This window comes from Cryphonectria parasitica (assembly GCF_011745365.1).
Source record: "Cryphonectria parasitica EP155 unplaced genomic scaffold M406scaffold_1, whole genome shotgun sequence".
Taxonomy (NCBI): Eukaryota; Fungi; Ascomycota; class Sordariomycetes; order Diaporthales; family Cryphonectriaceae; genus Cryphonectria; species Cryphonectria parasitica.
In genome coordinates, this window is record NW_024468909.1 from 3,870,977 (window position 1) to 3,889,238 (window position 18,262).

At 49.5% G+C, this 18,262-nt stretch overlaps 3 protein-coding genes across 3 annotated transcripts; 1 reads left to right on the top strand and 2 right to left on the bottom strand.

Annotated features, from left to right (window-relative positions):
- Nucleotides 1-6,863: 6,863 nt before the first annotated feature.
- M406DRAFT_245698 (uncharacterized protein) lies at nt 6,864-9,274 on the top strand (the record flags this gene model as incomplete). Its single annotated transcript, XM_040916347.1, has 2 exons — nt 6,864-8,990; nt 9,092-9,274. The coding sequence occupies 2 exons, from the start codon at nt 6,864-6,866 to the stop codon at nt 9,272-9,274; spliced, it is 2,310 nt and encodes a 769-aa protein (XP_040781428.1).
- A 522-nt stretch (nt 9,275-9,796) lies between these two features.
- M406DRAFT_320398 (uncharacterized protein) lies at nt 9,797-10,111 on the bottom strand. Its single transcript, XM_040919381.1, has one exon. It carries the CDS (start codon nt 10,034-10,036, stop codon nt 9,866-9,868), a length of 171 nt encoding a protein of 56 aa, XP_040781429.1. The 5' UTR covers nt 10,037-10,111; the 3' UTR covers nt 9,797-9,865.
- A 341-nt stretch (nt 10,112-10,452) lies between these two features.
- Nucleotides 10,453-12,666, bottom strand: M406DRAFT_336138 (uncharacterized protein; the record flags this gene model as incomplete). The annotated part of the gene is made up of 4 exons (XM_040921109.1): nt 10,453-10,492; nt 10,574-11,359; nt 11,441-12,420; nt 12,541-12,666. The coding sequence occupies 4 exons, from the start codon at nt 12,664-12,666 to the stop codon at nt 10,453-10,455; spliced, it is 1,932 nt and encodes a 643-aa protein (XP_040781430.1).
- Nucleotides 12,667-18,262: the final 5,596 nt, after the last annotated feature.

Here is an 18,262-nt window from a genome sequence, read left to right on the forward strand (position 1 = left end):
AAGCAAGTATGCTTATTTTCTCTTCTATAAGGAAAGCAGTATAACAGAGGAACTTGCATATGCATTTCTCAGAATGATTATTGCTAACTACAGCATGCTAGAAAAGATAATCTCTAATAGAAATAAAAAGTTTAGCTTAAAGTTTTGAACTTCGCTTATAAAACAACTCGGAATATATTACAGAATGTTTATAGCATTTTATTTACAAATAGATAAACAGATGAAAAGAATGAATTAAGTTGTTAAACAGTATTTATAATACTATATTAACCAGAAACAAAATAACTGAATTAATCTATTACTTCTTATATAGTTCGCTTATAATAGTATAGATATAAGCATAATAAAGAAATTGCTATTCTTTATACTCTATGAATATAATCCAACAGCTTATTACAAAGCACTGCTAGAAGCAGATATAGAAGCTGCAAATAAAAGGATTAAGAAGATTAAGAAAGTTCAGAAGGAATTCCGATCAGAATTACAATTCATTCAAGAACGAATAATGCAGTATACAAACTCCAAAAGAATTGAGAAACCAATTCTATAGAAGGAAGATAAGATTTATCTATTTTGAAAAAATATTAAAATAATAAGATCTAGCAATAAACTTGATTATAAGAAGTTAGGATTATTTAAAATCTTGCAACAGATTTCTCTGATTAATTATAAATTAGCATTACTTTATAGAATGAGAATATACCCAGTTTTCTATATCTTACTACTAAAGCTAGCAGTATAGGAAATATTAACAGATAATATAGTAGAAGTGGAAAATAGTGAATCAGAGTATGAAGTGAAAAAGATTCTTAAGCATAGAAGTATAAACAATACAAGAGAATATCTCATTAAGTGGAAAGGTTATCCAGCAAGTGAAAATTCATGGGAACTACAAAAGAACATTGAAAATGCTCAGGAAAAGATAGCTGAATATTGGAAAAGGAAAGCTAGCACCTAAGATAACCGCTCCAGCCCGGAAAAAAGCCCAGAGCTTACTATCTCATTCAAAAATCCAGACTAATTCATTACTGCATTCCTTACATCTACAGAATTCCAGTCAAAACTCTCAAAAGAAGGATTTCTAGCAACTACAGCAGATTCCTTTGCAACTACAGAACGAACTCCAGCAGCAATGCAAGCTCGCTCCTCCGCCTCCACCCTTTCCAACTCCTCTACATTATTAATTCCCCAACAAACAGTACACATCATCTTTTCATACTACATCCTTTTCTGCTTATGCAGCCTAAGAAGTTTAGCATTCAGCTCAGCAGCCTTCTCCTTAATCGCCTCCACCTCCGCTTCTAAGCAACAGTATTGAGCAGTTATACAATTCAATTGTGCAAGCATTAAATTATGCACATTGCAATTCAACAAACTCAGACACATGCAGATCTAACAGCAGAAAGATTTGAACTCAGCAATCTTGCATTCAGCTGAAAGATTGTAATCTTTGCAGTATGAGCAAGGTATGAGCGAAAGAGAACTAAAAGTAGCTATAGCAGAAAGAAGGAATGATTTCTGCAAAGAACGAGAATAAAGCTTAGCAATACAATAAGAACTAACTCTATTCGATATCTTGATTAAAAAAGCAAGATTATAAACGAAAGACTTGTAGAATACTTATAGAAGATCGTTGGGAATAATAACTGATAGAAGAGAGATGATATTATAACTTATTCAACATGCAGATTACAGAACAGATTACGAGTAACAGGGATCAGATATTAAGGATTCAATATTCTAATAAAGCATCGATTATATAATTCAGAGTTAGGATTATTAGCAAATAGATACAGTTAACATCTATCCTGTTAATAAAGAAATCAATGGAATTGATATCAATCCTATCTATCCGGACTAAAGAACCAAGTATATGAAGGTTTACATTTCCTACTATTAGATAGATTTTCTTCAGATAGTTCTTCAGTTATCAATCTAAGTATTCAGTCTCATATACTGAGTAGCTCTAAAAGCAGTGAATACTTGCATCGCTTATTAAGACTTATATAGTTCCGTATTTAAGAACTTGATACTTTGATACCGCTCTTGTTAGCATAAACCCTTTGTGTACTTAGGAATCTTCGGATTGCTGCAGTGCTCATTATACTTTCTCTCTTTAGCAGAGCGTGAAACTGCTTCCTTACAATCAGCCTCCTGCTTAGCAAGAAGTATATTATGCTTTTTCGTAAGCATCTCAATCTGCTTCTGCAGCTTGTTAATCTTTGAGAATTTGCCTGCTTCAAAATGCTTAAGAGCAGCTTTCTAAGCTTATACAGCATGCTTGGATCGGATTCTCAGAGGAGCAAGGTTAAGAGTAGAGTTTTCCTTTTCTACTCTAGCACGCATTCTTTTCTTCAAGAGCGTAGAAGCATTCATCTCCTTAGCAGAAGCAAGCATATACTTGGCTATATAAAGCTTATCTACAAAAAGCATGAGGTAGAAAGAGATCGGAATATACTTGTAATCCTTTGAATACTAAGCATAGCAAGCAGCAGATGAGTTTTTCTAGTTGTAATAGGAATCATTAGAGCTGCTTGCAGCTAGATTCTTGATATAGCTAATGCATGAAACATTGCAAACAGCATCCCAGAAAGCATTATTTTAGCTCTTTGAGGAATCTGCAGCGGAAGTACTAGAAGGGATAGCTACTGGAAAAGTCTTTTTGGCTTGCAACCGAGGAGTTCTCAACTTAGCAGCATCTCCAGCAGCCACATTGAGGCGCTTCTGCTGAAGCTTCTGCATCAATGCATTCTGGGATCTCAAACAAGCTATACTCTGCTCGGTAACAGGCCTTGTTACAACTAGCTCAGAACTTGAAAGGCTATTGAAAGCCTGAAAAAAGATTAGCTAGATAAACATTGAAAGAAAAAGCAGTACGAATCTACAGTCTTGAATACCTTCTGAAGAAGCACAGAGCTGTCTTCATTATCATTGTTATCATTATCAATAAATGAGCTAGAAATCCCTGTAGAACCAGCACCAGAGCGCTTAGAAAGATCAATACCAACTGAATCGGAGGCATTATCAACTGAAGAATGCAAAATCAGGATATCAGCACAAGCAGCAAACAACTCGACTGGAGCTTGAGAACTTGAAGCAGGCAAGCCAGATTGCTATTCCTGGAAACAAGAATAATCAGTTCAGCTTATACTAATTTCCAGACAGCTCTTTCTATACTTATATTAGAAAGAGGATGCTAACCAGCAGTTGGAATCAAGATAAGCTGAATAAAGCTTGCGCTCTTCTCTATAGCTATTAAGAGACTATTATGCAACTCAGACATACTAGTAGAGAAGCTGGAGTTTGCATCCAAGAGATCCTCATCAGTTTCTACATTGGAAGAAGGATTAGAAGAGGCTATATAGATCTCGCTCTTAGCAGAGTTGCTGTTATCGGAAACAGCTATACTAAGCTCGCTGAGAGGAACAGAAACGTTAGACTCGCCTGACGAGAAATCTGGAGTAATTAGAAGAAGCATATTGATGCGCGGAGGCTTTCAAAAACCTTGAAAACAGATGGAAAAAGAGCTGATTGAAAAAGAAAGAGGACTGGAAGGAGGCAAGGCAACTGTAAAATGCGCTCATATAAGCTTAAACGCATCTGCAGAAACCCCATAAAAAACCCATTTTTCTAGCACATCTGATCAGTCAGATGGAGGGTATGTGAAAAATGGAGCATATTTAACCCTAATTCTCTGTTTTGGTTCCCTCATAAACCATCTCAGAGCCTGGTTTAGTTACTTAGAAGATCTTCCTTTTGTATCAGATAGATTCAATCTCAATACTCATTCAGCCACTTCCACGTGCTCAGCTCATACGTTTCTCCTTACATATGATCAAGGATCGCTCAGCAGCACGTGCATAAACATTAGTATTATATCATATTAGATGACGGAAGCATGAAAAAGAAGGGAACATCATGATTACCAATTTGAATAAGTGTTTTCAGCGTAAAAGTTGTAGCGCTTCGAGGCCCGTTAATCCTACACCATCAGCCTGTACGGTCCTGCACAATGACGGCTGAAGGAGGTCGCGGCATGGAGGCCTCCTCGCAAAGAAACAAAGAAGATAAGCAAACCGTCATCATCGCTTCCTCACCTATGCACCCTAACAGGGACTTGTTCATACCTAATCTTGCCATGGCTGCTGCTCATTCGCCGTGTCTACGATTTGGCCTCGCTAGAGGATGGGAAGCATGGGGTAGTGCTTGCGCTCACCTGCGAATGCGTAATAAGGGTCTTCTTTTCTTCCTCGTGTAGACGCTCTTGTGTATCTATTACTGTCTCTATGGGGTGAGAAAACCCGTAGGGAGACACACTGGTGTAGAGCAGTGATCTGAACATGTGGGCGAGGGAAAGCAAACAAAAGGCGGAGAGTTCTCTGATTCATGAACTAGATCTGAAAATACATCGCTATCTAGAATATGCAGACTTCAAGACCCCCTTCTCAACCCTTCATACGCCATGCTTGCTTCATGATAACGGGCCTCCAGCCTCTAAACCTGCAGGTTGACCAAGCAATAATGCCATTATGGTTGCAGGTCGTGCATAGGATCGAATCCTTCAAGTACATGGGAGGTGTCCCAGCAGTGTCTCGTTGTCAAATACTCTCGTTAGGTGCGAGCTGCTGCGTTAGCCGCAGGAACTTGGTCAGCGTCACTTTTGGCGCCTTCTGGGCTATGTACGAGGTCGAGGAGGCCGGCCTTGCAGAGCGGGTCTACGATATTTTGTGTGAGATTCTCTATATCCTTGAACTTGATGCCATTTTGTCGGCGGATAAGGGGTTTCTGCATAGCATTCCACAAGAAAAGGAGTCGCTGAGCGCCAGGATTGTTTTTTATATATAAGTATTAGGTACTTCGATGCTTTTCATAGAGTTCAAGTAAGTGTCAGGAATTGAATTCTTCTAGTAATGAGATAATTGATGCTCTTGACAAAGGCGAGATTGGTAAAATCGGCAGTCTTTCGAACTGTTGAGCATGATAACAGTTGAATATAATCAAAATTATGAGCATCAATAGCAATCTGCTTATTGTTACGGAGAGGATATACCGACCCTGCCCAATCTTCCTCGGTTCCAGTTGCGTATTAACATAGCCCGGCTAAGAGCCACTCGGTAGGATTCGGGCTCACTAGACTCGCTGCAAGCCGGCAGTTCACACAAGGCCTGAGCGAGAGACAGGCGTTCAAGATGAAGAATCTGGCTACATACGCTGGAGGTGGGAGTGGAAGCTGTCCAGACGTCTTCGGGAGGCCCATGTGCTGTCGGAGCGGAACGCGCTCTTTTGTGAATCTACTAATATTTGCGCTTCGTAGCTCCTCTGCCGTGTGCCCTTCCTCGGCCTTTCTCTGTTCCTGTTCTTCCTGTACAAATTTTTCGAGCATGCGATGTCAGTAGTCGCAACTCCTGGAGGGGCTCTTGTCTTCTGTGAGAAATTTGCCCTGTGAAGCAGCCTGTTTGATGGCTGATTTGGTCTCCATGTCTGGGTGCTGTGCCACGCCTTCCTTACATGACAGCTGCCTAGCTGCCCGCCTCCTCTTGGAAAGTCGCAACTCGTAGGTTCGACTGGATTGGTAGTTCATGACTCATTGCATTATCAACTGACAAGGCAACGTTCACGACATGTTATTCCTTACTCTTGTCAGTGGTGTTTTGGACTTGCCAGGTCCCTGAACTTGGGACTGCCCATTGCACAGTTGAATAACTATACGGCGTCAGGGGCTGCCGGTGCCGTGCACGCATGTTTACTGATTCTAGCTGCGGAAACGCTCGCAGGTATCATTTAATCAATCGTTGAAAGCGTATTGGTGCAAGTAGAGTTATATATCGTACAGCCATCCACGTGGTCACCTTTGTACATGAACTGCGCATTTAGCCAGGATCATCTGGCCATGGTGGTGATGGACTTTGAGCATGTGCATGAAGACGGGCGGCGGCAGCAGTGAAACAAGAGAGATCGTTGGAGACGAGGGCCTGTCTGGACTGTGTGGAGAAACGAACTTGCTGGCGCTGCTGGTGGGTGGGGTATTGATACGTACCCCCTTCTCCAGAGCACGCCAAGCTACATATCATCATTGCGAGTACTGGTACACAGCAGCAGCACTAACTAAAGCACTACGGCACTGGCGGAGACGGGGGCCTGCGTTTACCTTAACCCCAACACACACCTCACCTCAGCAGCGACTTGCAACACTACACCACAGCTTAGTACCTTTTTTTCTTTCTTTTCTTGGAGAGGGGTTCTTGGCCTTCTTAAGGTGGTCTTTTCTTTCGCATGACCTCGCACCCACGTGTCCGCAGTGGGCTGCACGACACGGCCATTACTTTCCGTCAGACAATCATCGATGGGACAAGGCCACCTGTTTGCCCTGTCGTGTGGAAGCGAAGTCTGACGGCGCAGCACTACTGTTTCGAGAGAGTGTGGACGTTGGTTTGGCCGGTGGTGGCATGGCCTGGCCGGGACCGTCTGGCTCACCTCGTCGACCACCTGTTTCTCGTCTCCTGTTTGCCGGCCACTCAACTCGGCCCTACTAGGACTCGGTTTCAAGGAAGACCGCTTATTGTCTGATACTCACAGACAAAACACGCCAGCTGCAAAAGAGAGAAAGAAGGAGAAGAGAGAGAGAGAGAGAGAGAGGTGGTATCTTATAAACATCGTCATCCCGTCACGGACCAGATCTGCTTGGAGAGCACGTCCCGACATCCTGTAGGTTCCAAGCCACCTTGTTATCCTCCCCTTCGATCTACAAGACACGACCCTGGTTTCGATTTAATTGCACGCAGCAAGTTCTAGCCCCAGAGCAGTGGCGTTGACAAGCAGCAATGCCTTCCAGTTACACCGTTACCTGGAGAGGGCCATCCCCCATGGCCTCGCCGAGTCGGAGGCCGAATCCCCTGAGGACAACAAAGTCCTTTACCAAGATCGAAAGCAATGACCCCCTCGCCTCTCCTCGCCCAAAGAGGGCTGCCACAATGCAGAACGGTGCCCTGCCGAAGCTAGTTACATCCAACAAGGAGACGGGCCCGCAGAAGATTGCCGAAGAGCCAGAGAGCGCCGACGCGTTCGAGAACAAACAAGGCGATGAGACGCCCGTCGAGCCCCAGCCGAGAGGCTCCGTCGATCTCGACGACCTGCCCATCGAACTGATCGGCCTGACGGACAACTTTATCGAGTCGTTGTCCACAAGGAGTCGACCAGCCCCTCCGACCATCGACAACATCTCGCAGCTGTTCCAGGATTTTTACTACACAGCTGCCCAACACATAAACACACACATCTCCGCACTGATATCGAAACACCGCCGCGAGACATCCCCCGCACCTTCCGCCTCGTCGAGGACATCGACTGCGAGCTTGCTGAGGGCCAAGGCGGCCTCCATCGGCAAGGATCGGCAAAAGGCTGGCACTCCCAAGGCGGACGCACCAGAGCAACAGATGATCACTGCAGACGAGATGACGGAGCGCAAGAGAAAGAGAAAGGCTATAGAACAGCAGCGTGGTACCCTGGAAGAGGCTGTCGAGAGACGCTTGTGTGAGGGGATCTACGCCAAGATCTACCGGCACCGGACCACCCAGGACGAAGCTCAGGACGACAAGCTGCGTTCCAAGACGGCAGCCCTGGCGGTCGTCGGGATCGGCCTGACCGACTTGGGAGTGCAGTTGACTGAGTCCTCCGAGCCACCAGAGGCACAGGCGGAGAGGGCCGAGGAGGTTCGCAAGTGGCTGGACGGGGCGAGACAGGAGCTGATCGCCATGAACGAGAGTCGATATCCGCTGGGGAAGTTGAACCACCTCAAGACTGCGCACAAGAGTATTGTGGATACGCTCTCACATTTCCACCCCTCGTCCTCAGCCGACGAGATTATGCCCATGCTCATCTATACGCTCATTACCCTGCCTCCCGCGAATCTCAATGTTATAAGCGACTTGAGGTTCATAGAGAGGTTCAGGTGGGAGCCGAAGCTCGTGGGAGAAGCCGCATACTGCATGACAAACCTGGAGGCCGCCATCAGCTTCCTCGAGACGGTGGATCTATCGACGTTGCGCTCAGACGAGGCACCCTCTGGGCCGCCTAGATCGTCCAGCCCGCCCAGGGCTGAGACTTTCCCTCCTGCATATTCCCCAACACTGTCAGCCGCGACGAGCACGACAGCAGCGAGCGACGCTAACCCCGCTGGCACGGTGCGAAAACCCTCACCCTCCCCAGCCAACAGACTCAAGGTCGCACAGGAACGCAATCGCCGCTTCAGCGACCTCGTGAATACACCCGCACAGGCTCTGGGCGCGGCCAGCGATGCCGTCCGCAACACGGCCGACCAGGGCTTGAAGAACATCAGCAACAGCTTAGGCGACAGCTACAGGATGCTGATGGGGAGGCTCCGCGAGCCGGCCAACGCAGACGCCGAGGTCGTAGTGCCCAAGACGCTCGAAGACGCCCGCAAACTGATCGGAACTCCACCGCTAGAAGATGACGCCTCGGTCACCAGCTCACAGAACCAAGAGGACAACAGCGCCAACCTCACTGAGTCTGGTGCGCGACGCCCGCGTCCTAGGGAAGACAAGGTGCTCAACCTCATCTCGGGCCGGACTAAGTCGTCTGCCGCCCGCGATCACTCTGCCGACAGCTCGCGCAGCGGCGAGAGCGGCACTAAGAGGCTGTCTGGTCTTTTCGGCGGGGATGATGGCGCCCTCGGTAGGGAAAACAGGACGTCTGGCGGTGGTGTCACGACACCCAACCCGCTGACAGAGGGCATGCGGAATCTCAGCAACTCGCTGAATCCCATGGCCAAATTCGCAAGTGGTGTGGGTATGGGAATCGGGTCATTCCGGCCATTTGCGCGGACGCCAAGCCAACCTGTTACGCCGCAGGCCACAACTATATCGGGATCGGTCAAGTCTGGGTCGTCGGGGGCGGAGGGTGGTGATTTGGCTACAGTAAGACTGACCCTTGGCACACATACACACACCCCCACACCTCCGCTACAACACTTAGTTCAACTTGAACGAACCCACGTGAGATGATATAAGCGTGAATTATGAAACATTCGAGAAGAAAGAAAAATAAACAAAAGCTGACGGTGAACCTAAAACAGGCCTTCCCCGAGCTGGCGGCCAATCTCCCACCCAAGGAGACGCCCAAGATCAATCCGCCCATCAAGCGCTTTATGGAGATGCAGAACCCTGCTGACCTGCGCATCGCGGAGGTGCTGGAGCTGCTGCGAGACTACAGGCGGCTAGCGGGCGCTCTCAAGGAGATGGATGCCTTCAAGGAGTGAGGCTCTGTCTGTAACGGGAGGAGTGGGGAAGAGGAGTTGATGGCTTGGTTGAGATGAGCAAGCTGACAGCCTTCCTATTCTATTGAAAATGGTGTGGGTTTTTGGGAATAGATTCATAGACGGGCTGGGCTGACTGGTGTTATTCTCTGTTCTTCTTTGGTTCTTTTGATTCTGGGTGATGATGATAAAGGCGTCTGTTCACTCTGCTATTTGTCATTTTTCTCATTTGCTTGTTACATTATCGTGCTTATCTTTTCACAATAGCATTGGTGCATTGGATCGGAGATCTGGGGTTTGGGAACCTCGACGGGATAGGATATGGATACGGGCAATCATTTTGCACTGCATTCAAACTTTGAATTTAGACTGTACAAGCTCAGCACAGAAAACAAATCCAGAAATACGCAGAAACACTATTCAAGGCATTCGGAGACGAACAACAGGTAGACAAATTTTGCAGGGTGAGAATCTGCGCAGCGTGTTCTTGTGTTCGTTTAGTTTTTTTTCTTCCTTTTTTCTTTTCACCTTCTCTTTTGTGCATTCAATTGGTATTTATTGGATTGTCCCATTCTCTCATGAAGAGTAAAACGCCTATTTGGATATCGATTCCCAATGGTGCCAGTAACCCTTCCTTTGTTCCCCTCGTTTCCCTCTCGAAAATTTGGCTGAGAGGAGTTCGTTCCCATCCTCTTTCTCTCTCGCAGGGGCAGAACAAACGTGGTTCAGGCCTGTCTGGTGCCCAATAGCATGCGTTCCAGCCATGTCTTCTAGACCATGACAAGATAATTTTGGTATTTGTTCTTCTCGGTCCGTCTCCCCTTACTCTTCTTCTCGAGTTTAAGTCATCACCAAAAAAGGTGTGGTGCGGATGCCATGCTGCCTGAGGCAGATGGAGGGTATTGCCATCCTCAAAGCAGGCGTATATTTATGTAGTATTTTTTGAATCAAATCGCATGGCTGCGACCCATCCGGTCTGGCGCTAATGTAAGCTAGGCGGTGCAAAATATGTTGTGTGTTGGTATGCGACGTGAGCGATCTAGGCTTCTTGTTATGGGTTGATGGTGAACGCGGTGGGAGGGTAGGTGCTGGCCAAAGACGACGACCACCACCACCACGCTTGTCCCTCACGTCCGAATGGCTGGCTGAATCAATGACCGGCGTTATGAGTGTCACGCCACTCAGTGCACCCCATTGATCTTTCCCCCGTCAGCGCGCGGGCTGCCCGAACCGTTCGTCACGTCGCTCAGCGGTGCTTTAGTCGGGCTCGAACGCCCCGACGCCGTGTCCGTGGAGGTGGGCCCCACGCGGCCGTTGGTGATCAGCCGGTCCATGAAGGCGATGTAGTCGTACTGTGGCTGGCCACGGTCCGACTGCATGTCAGGCCCCGTGTGCACGGGGATGATGTCGACCAGCTTGTCGATGACCTCATCCGGCACAAGTGAGTGACGGAGGTCCATCTCGGTGACGTAGGGCTTGCCGTCGGCGACCTCGCGGAAGGACTGGAAAACCTGCTCGGCCGTGTTCTGGTCCTCGGTGACGTCGACCATGAAGCGAATGAACTGTTCAAAAGAGACGCGGTCGTGGCCACCCGAGGCGTCGACAAAATAGTCGTGCATCTCGTCCTCGGAGTAGACGAGGCCGAGGGAGGCAAGCGCCGCGCTGAACTCAATCTCCTGCAGGTTGTTGGAATCGTCGCGGTCGAAGTAGCGGAAGACAGATTCGAACTCCTCAAGCTGAATAGGCGTGAGGTTGGTCATGCTGCGCGCCACCATCTGGTTGTCGAGGAAGGAGAGCTTCTTGGATATGGAGGACTGCACCAGCGACAGCTCGTAGCACAGCTCGTCGTAGGTGTAGGTCGTGAAGTCATTCTCCTCGATGTTGGCCTCCTGGCACTTGGCGTCGACCTCAGCAATCTTGACGAGGTAGGCATCCATCGGCGGCAGGTTGTCGCTCAGCTTGCGGACGTGATGAAGCTGGTCCTCGACATCGCCTTCCAGCCCTGATATGGCCAGCTGCATGGTGTTGAGGGCCATGGCGAAATCGTTTGCCTTTTCGGCAAAGGACTTGCGGAGGGCGTTTTTGATGCTGCCAGGCGGTGGTTGGTTAGTGATTTTAGGCCTCCTCAGTCTTGTTCATCAGTCACGAGCGCGGAGATGTCAGACTTACTCCCTGATGGTCTCATTTATCAGCTGTCCCCGGGCCATCTCTGCACTAGAGAGCTTTGCCCACTCCCTATCCAGGTTCTCCAGGCTCAGTTCAGCCGGTGGTTCATAGGGCCTCAGCCTGTACGTCCCGAGCTTTGTCTTGATGTTACCGAGCAGTGTCGCCAGCTCGCTCTTCTCGGCGACCCAGTCCCTCTTTTTGCCTCTCTTGTAGCCCGAGAACTCCGTAGCCTGGGCCTTGGCGTCTGCGTAGGTGCCCTCAAACTTGGCCGTCTGCCAGCCCTCAACCTGCCCGCTGATGGCGGCGAGCAGTGCTCTCATGCGCCTCTCGTAGGCACTCTGCATCTCCCAGGCGCCCTGCATGTTGTTAACAAACTTTTCTACCCGGCGCCCTGCGTTCTCGACCTTCTCCATCTGCGAGAAGGCGTGGAACCAATAGGCGATGTAGGTCATCAAACTCCTCTCGTCGGGCTTGGCCACGTCACACACGTCCTCGACGTCCAGCAGTTTGGGGATGCCAATCTCCTTGTGCGCCAGGTCGAAGGCGAGCTGCATGTTGCCCCTGTGGTCGGACTTGTCGAGCTCATCATAGTCGATCAGGTCGGGCCGGTGGATGTCCAGGAGGGCGCAGAAGGCGAGACCATCGTTCCAGCTCCCGCTAAAGTCCCGCACATCACACTCGTCGTAGCATGCCGTCTTGCGCTGGCACCACAACAGAAGGCCCTCCTTCGCCGACATGCCGGCCTCGTTGATGTCGCTGATGGTGAATCTCAAAATGAGGGTCCATATCAGGCCGAGGATAATCTTTCTGTTGCCGTCGACGACATCCTCGGCGCCAATGTTTGTCATCTGGATTCCCCTCGACTTGACAAAGTCCAGACCCAGGTTAACGTTCTCAAATCGCTGCACTCGCAGCCTGGGCTTGGCGGCATATCGGCCGAGGGACTCTTGAGACAGGCACTCAAGCAGATGGATAAGCATGACCTGTAGAATAGCAAAAGGTCAATTATCTTCTTCTTGTCTTGGGGAATTTGGCTTGATTATATAAAGTTGCAGGAGACACAAAAGGAAGAGAAAAAGAAGAAGGATGGTAGAAAGACCTACACCATCGCTCAGGTCCTTGACCAGGTCAACCACTTCCAGCCCCCTGGCCTCGATCTTGGTGTTGAGCCATTTGGTAAAGGTCTTTTGCTGGACGGTAATCCAGCGCTGCTGATCAGCAAACGCCATCTTGGTCAAGAGCTGCTCATGCGGCGGCTCGGTGGCTGCGAGGGCGGCCTGTGGGTTGGCGACCTGGTACTTGCGTGTGGATGCGCCCCTCTTGCGACGGGTGAGGGGAGAATTGTTGGTGTTGACGTCCTCGTCGTCGCCCTGTGTGCTCCCGGTGGTGCTAGCGGCGGTGCTTGCTGCAGAGGCGGCGCGCTGTCGCTGTAGACGTGCCTGATGAAGCTGTTTGGCGTTGCCGCGGCTTCGGGGCAGGGGAATGCTCTGGTGATTTTGGTGGACGTGGCTGCTGTTCTGCTGCGGGGAATCTCTATCGGGATAGGATCCACCGGCCTTGTAGGAGGAGGAGGAGCAACGAGAGGGAGAGGGAGAGGTCGAGGGCGAGAACGAGTATGCCGCGTCTGCGCCAACCTGCTGGTGGTGGTTTGGCGGTGGTCTGAGCTGTGGTTGTAGTTGTTCTGGCTGCTGCTGCTGCTGCTTTTGTTGCAACTGCAAGTGTTGTTGACTATGATTGCAGGTCGCGTCGGAATAAAGGCTGCTGACGGTGGATCTCCTCGAGTCGTAGCTGGAGAAGATGTCGGAGGCTTCGTCCGAGGTAGCAGAGGCGGCGGAAATTGAATGTGGTCGGCCGGAGATCAGGGCAATGCCCAAAGCCGGTACAGGTGGTGCTTTGTTGGGTGGTGTTGATGGGACTTCTGGCGAGAGCGACTGGCCCGTGCAGCCGTTCGCCTCGTAAACACAACCACCACCATTTACAACATCCCCACCAGGCAACGCCTCGCGCTCCATGACTGGGCCGCCGTTGCTGGTTTGGTCCCTGGCTAGGTGCGTGGCAGTAGCAGGGGCTGGGGGGTTGTGGTTGGGGGGGTAATCCTCTATAGCGTGTACCGTTCTGTGCAGTGGTAGTGTGTACCACTAGAGCCTGTACGTACTATAGCGGAGCCTATAGCGTTGTGTGTAACTCCAGCGTAGTGCCGCGGTAAATATTTACTGCGGTACTGTCGGTAGCGTCGGTAGTGCGTCCGCTGCTGGACGGGGAACGAGATTGGCCTGCAGGTGGGCACCAGCCCTGTAAGAAGCCACAAGCTACTGCGTGCACTGTTGTGTCCAGGCCCAATCGACTCGAACCCGACCCGCCTTTTGACCCCCTTCGCGGCCCAATCGATAGGTCAAAGTTGGAATATCCAATCTCGAGCGTCGAAAATGAGGAGATGGAAATAATTTCCCACGTGAGGCTATTCGTAAAAGAGTGGTAGTAATAGTTCTGTTCTCCCCGCTTCTCCGTCCAAGGTTCAGGAGAGCAAGAAGACAGACTAAAAATAAATGAAATAATATATGAAAACGAAAGAGGAGGAAAGAAAAAGAAAGGGGCCAGATTCACCCATCCATTCAATCGTTTCTTTCAGCAAATAATTAATCCTTCCATTCATCCAGATCTAAAGATCGAGGAAAGGGTTGTCCTCCCCTTTTGACTTTTTTTTTTCTTCCTTTCCTTCTGAACTTTACTCAACCCAATCGACTCTCCTCTCGACCCCAGAACCTACCCTGTTGAGACGAGGGATGAATAGGGGTCTCATCATGCTGTCCGCGCCTCTTTGCGTCCTCTCTCTTTCCTCTTTTTAAACCCCCTCAGGTTTATCTGAAACGCCCTCCCACCCTCAGAAACTCGCCATCCACCAACACAACTGGCAAATCAGATGCCTCATCAACCACCTCAACAGGGCGGTACCTTTTCCTCAATTCTACCATTCTTTATGCGTCGCCTCTTGGACTGGCAAGGGATATCCTGGCCCTGCCGTGGCACTTTGGCACAACGGCTTGAGATCGAGGTGGCGATCGTGCTATTCTATTTTCGGGCCACACAACGTACATGGACAACCCATGGGGCTCGCGTGATGGACTGACGAGTCAACCTTGACGTGTGAGTGGTCGTCCACTGGCGTTTGTTTGTGTGGCTTATTCTACCCCGAGACGCATGAAAGATCCCCCCGGACCAGATTCCACGCCGGGCCCACCGGTCCGCGGGACATCATGCAGCACATACTCAACCTGAGGGAGATCATCTCTCTTTTGGTGGCCTTGGTGTTGAAGTTCTAGGGATTGAGACGAGATCCCCAGACGTCTCAAGCCTGTAGTCTTGGGCAAGGTGTGGACTGGATTGATTGGGACATGTGTTTTGAAACATCGCGCCATGCTAGTCCAGACCCTCTCGAATAAGGACAGCTTGGAGAAAGATTGGTCGAGAGAATGACGGATTTCATGGGTAAACTCTCACTTTGTGGATCAATTTCATATTGCTGGGAGGGAGAACACAGCCACGGCTCAGACCAGAAAGGCCATGTCCGTTATCCCAGCAGGTGGGTGACCAAGTAGTCTCTTTGTGGTTTGCAGGAAAGCCAAGGGAGAGAGGCTTGATGCAGCATTTCCCAGATCCACTAGCACACAACCTCCGGAGCCACGCACTCGTCATCGGCCATCTCTAATCGGGCAAATCACAGACAAACAGACATTCCTTTCTCTCAAAGTCGAGTGTTCCAGCCCTGTGCCGGGACCAGTCGTCCAGAGGCAGCTCTCTTGGGAGGGAGGGGGTGGTTTCGTCGCTTGTCTGCAACATCAGACGACCAGTCCAGTCGGCGCCGCTGGTATGGCTGTTAAATCGCCCCACAACCGAGTGCGTCCGAGTGTGTCGGCGCCACCAGCACTGATTTCAATGCGCGCAGCGGGACTGTGGCAAGATATGACGGTTTTGTTGTGGGGTTTGGACAACGTTCGTAGAGCCCAGGTAGGCGTATGAGAGAGAGCGAGGCCCTGAAAGTATCGGGTGATGGAGACCGCCGGAGGGAAAGCTGCTCTAGAGGTCAAGTATGGTGCGCGCATCTCTCTAGTGAAGATTAGGAAACACGGTGAATTCGGGCGTGAACAGGCAGTCCCGTCCTCAGACTCACCTACGAGACGGGTCTCTGTAGTCTCTAGAGATTTGTCTAGGATCGCAGGTTTCTGTTTTTCTTGACTGGTGAGGAGGGCGTTCTGTCCATAGAAAAGAAGGACATGATGTCTCTCTGATATGCAGAGCATGTACAAATTTCAGCGTCATTCATACACTCCATCCGCACGCCTCTTCTTGGAACAGGGTGTGCCAACAGCGCACATCACTACCCCAGACTCAAACCAAGCGGACTACTCCCATTTTGAATCGTAATCGGTCGCAGATAGCAGACGAAGTACACATTGCTCATACAAGCTTCTTGGGCCACCTTGGAATGCTGGACCATCCAACCCCTCCTGGTGATACATCAAGCCATGAGATTTCTCACGCTCGGCATATGCCTTTGTCAATCGCTGCCCATATCAGCATCGAAAGTACTGAAGACACAGTTGATGGCATAGATCTCCATGGGCTACCCCACTAACATAGGACGGTGCATTGTAGTAACTATGCTGCGCCGCGATCATGCATCTACTATAGTCACTGGGGGGGCCACGATGCCGCTTACGAAATGGCCCTGACCCATATTCCGGTGTATTATGATATGTCACCCGTCTGAGGAACATATACCCTTCCACACATCATCACAACTCTTGGGTAGGACGCACCACCAAATTGAATACACCGTCACCACCTGCTTTGCTCGGGAGTGTTTAGGCTGCGACTAATGACGACTGATGACCTCCTCGCCCCCTCTCACCGTTGCGGAGTCCATCTCATTTTCGAATCCTCCTTACAAAGCAACAGACCGTAACCTGTCAATGATATTGACCGGCCCCCAACGGCTACCTAACATGGAAACTTGATGATTCGCCTCCCGAGGCCTGCCATGGGCATACACACTCAGACGTGAGTGGCGGCTAGCATGAAGCATCAGCTAGCGACCGAGGGTGCTTACAACCCCATCTCTTGATTTATTGATCCATTCTGCAAGCCTGCAGAGATGGGGTGGTATCCAGTTGAGTACGAACACGTAGAGAGTTACGAGGGCAGTCTCTTGGGGGCGTGTTCACAGTACATTGCAGGCACGGAGTACGCGCAAAAAGGACTTTTGTTCGCCAAAGAGAGACAAAGAAATTAGCTGCTGCCTACTCAATTACCTACCTGCTCAAACCAGTCACCCAGATACCTATCGATGGATGGGAGGGACACTCTCCACCACAGGTTCCTGCTTGGGCTGTTACGGTAAAAGGTGAGTGACGACATGCTTTAGCTAACAGGTCGAGCGGCCAGCGGGATGCGCGCAGCTTGCGTAATTGTGTGTGTGTCTATTGCGTGTCCCTAATCACCCAAATCACCCCTTTCACGTTTGAACTTTTCATCCAAGAAGAACATCAACGACTGATCGGTCTTAGGTGGGTCGAGTGTGAGATTCACCGCCGCGAGGGAAACACTTTGGGGGTTGAATTGGACACTACGAGAGGCTGTCGTCATATCAATATGTACAGGTCTCATAGGTTGATGATCCTAGGGCTGAATTCAAGAAGGTTGAGAATTAGAAATGACAATAAGCCAAGATACGAACAACAACAACAAAAAGTGAGCTGTCAGCTTCACGTACACCTGCGGCTCCTGGGATGTCATTGCAGACACGTGCTGACGGGCATATGCATCTTGCTGTAAGCAGCATGGACGCGTATTAGTGCTGGACCGATTGACCCGACTGCAGGCAACTAGATTCAGCGCATTATATCAGAGTGCAACTTTTTCGGTTTGCGAGAAGAGGCAGATTTAGCTCTGATCAAGTAGCTTTCTGGTCTTGTCTCCCGTATAATTTCTGAGAATACGAAACGATCATTGTCTCCTTGATCTGTGACGGGAAGGGGGGTCTTCTGGGGCTGAAATGGTCATTCGTATCAGTTGCTGTAAGTCGTCTGCCGTTCTTACTAGTAAGTTGTTATTTCGCCATGGTCATGCGGATCTGACTACATGCCTAGGTGCTTGTTGAACACCGTAGAAGACCAACTAAGATAATGATGACATAGTAGTATAAATCCAAAGTGAAGTAAAGATAGAAGGACAAAACCACCCAGAAACGACTGTCGGAGGGGGAGGAGAGGAGTAAATAACGAATTATCCAGGGTGCCTTCTTATCACACATAGCCCCTCCCCACACCCCCGGAAGAAGAAAAAGAACTTCAAAGCTACCGCACGCCGTGACGGGGCCAGCCGGAAGCTTGCCAAAGTGTCAATTTAGAAGACTGAGGACGGTGTGACATGATTCAGAGTGCTTACGGGCTTACGTGCGTTGTTGCGGCGATCAATTCCTGGGGTGCAAAATGATACCTAAACGGGCACTTACGGGAACATCACAGGAAGACCAGAAGAATCTGGCCAGCATGTTTGATTGGGTCGAGTATACGAATGTAACGCTGCGAGTACAAACACTTTGGTAGCTGGATGCACCATGTTCCTTAGACTAAGGTGGGGGCCGAAATTTCCCCAAAGCTTACATGAATATGGACGACCAAAATAGGCTTGGACGACACACAGACCGACCGGAATCATTCCGTCCTAGATGGATGACCAAGTACTTGGCAAAAGCATAAAAATAATTGATGTCGTTTATTATTCACGCGCATTTTAAGCTGCGAGGTACTCCTATGTTATAGCACC

Bases quoted from the DNA above. Each gene is read 5' to 3' on its own strand.
- M406DRAFT_320398 (XM_040919381.1), bottom strand. From the start codon at position 10,036: ATGGCTGGAACGCATGCTATTGGGCACCAGACAGGCCTGAACCACGTT.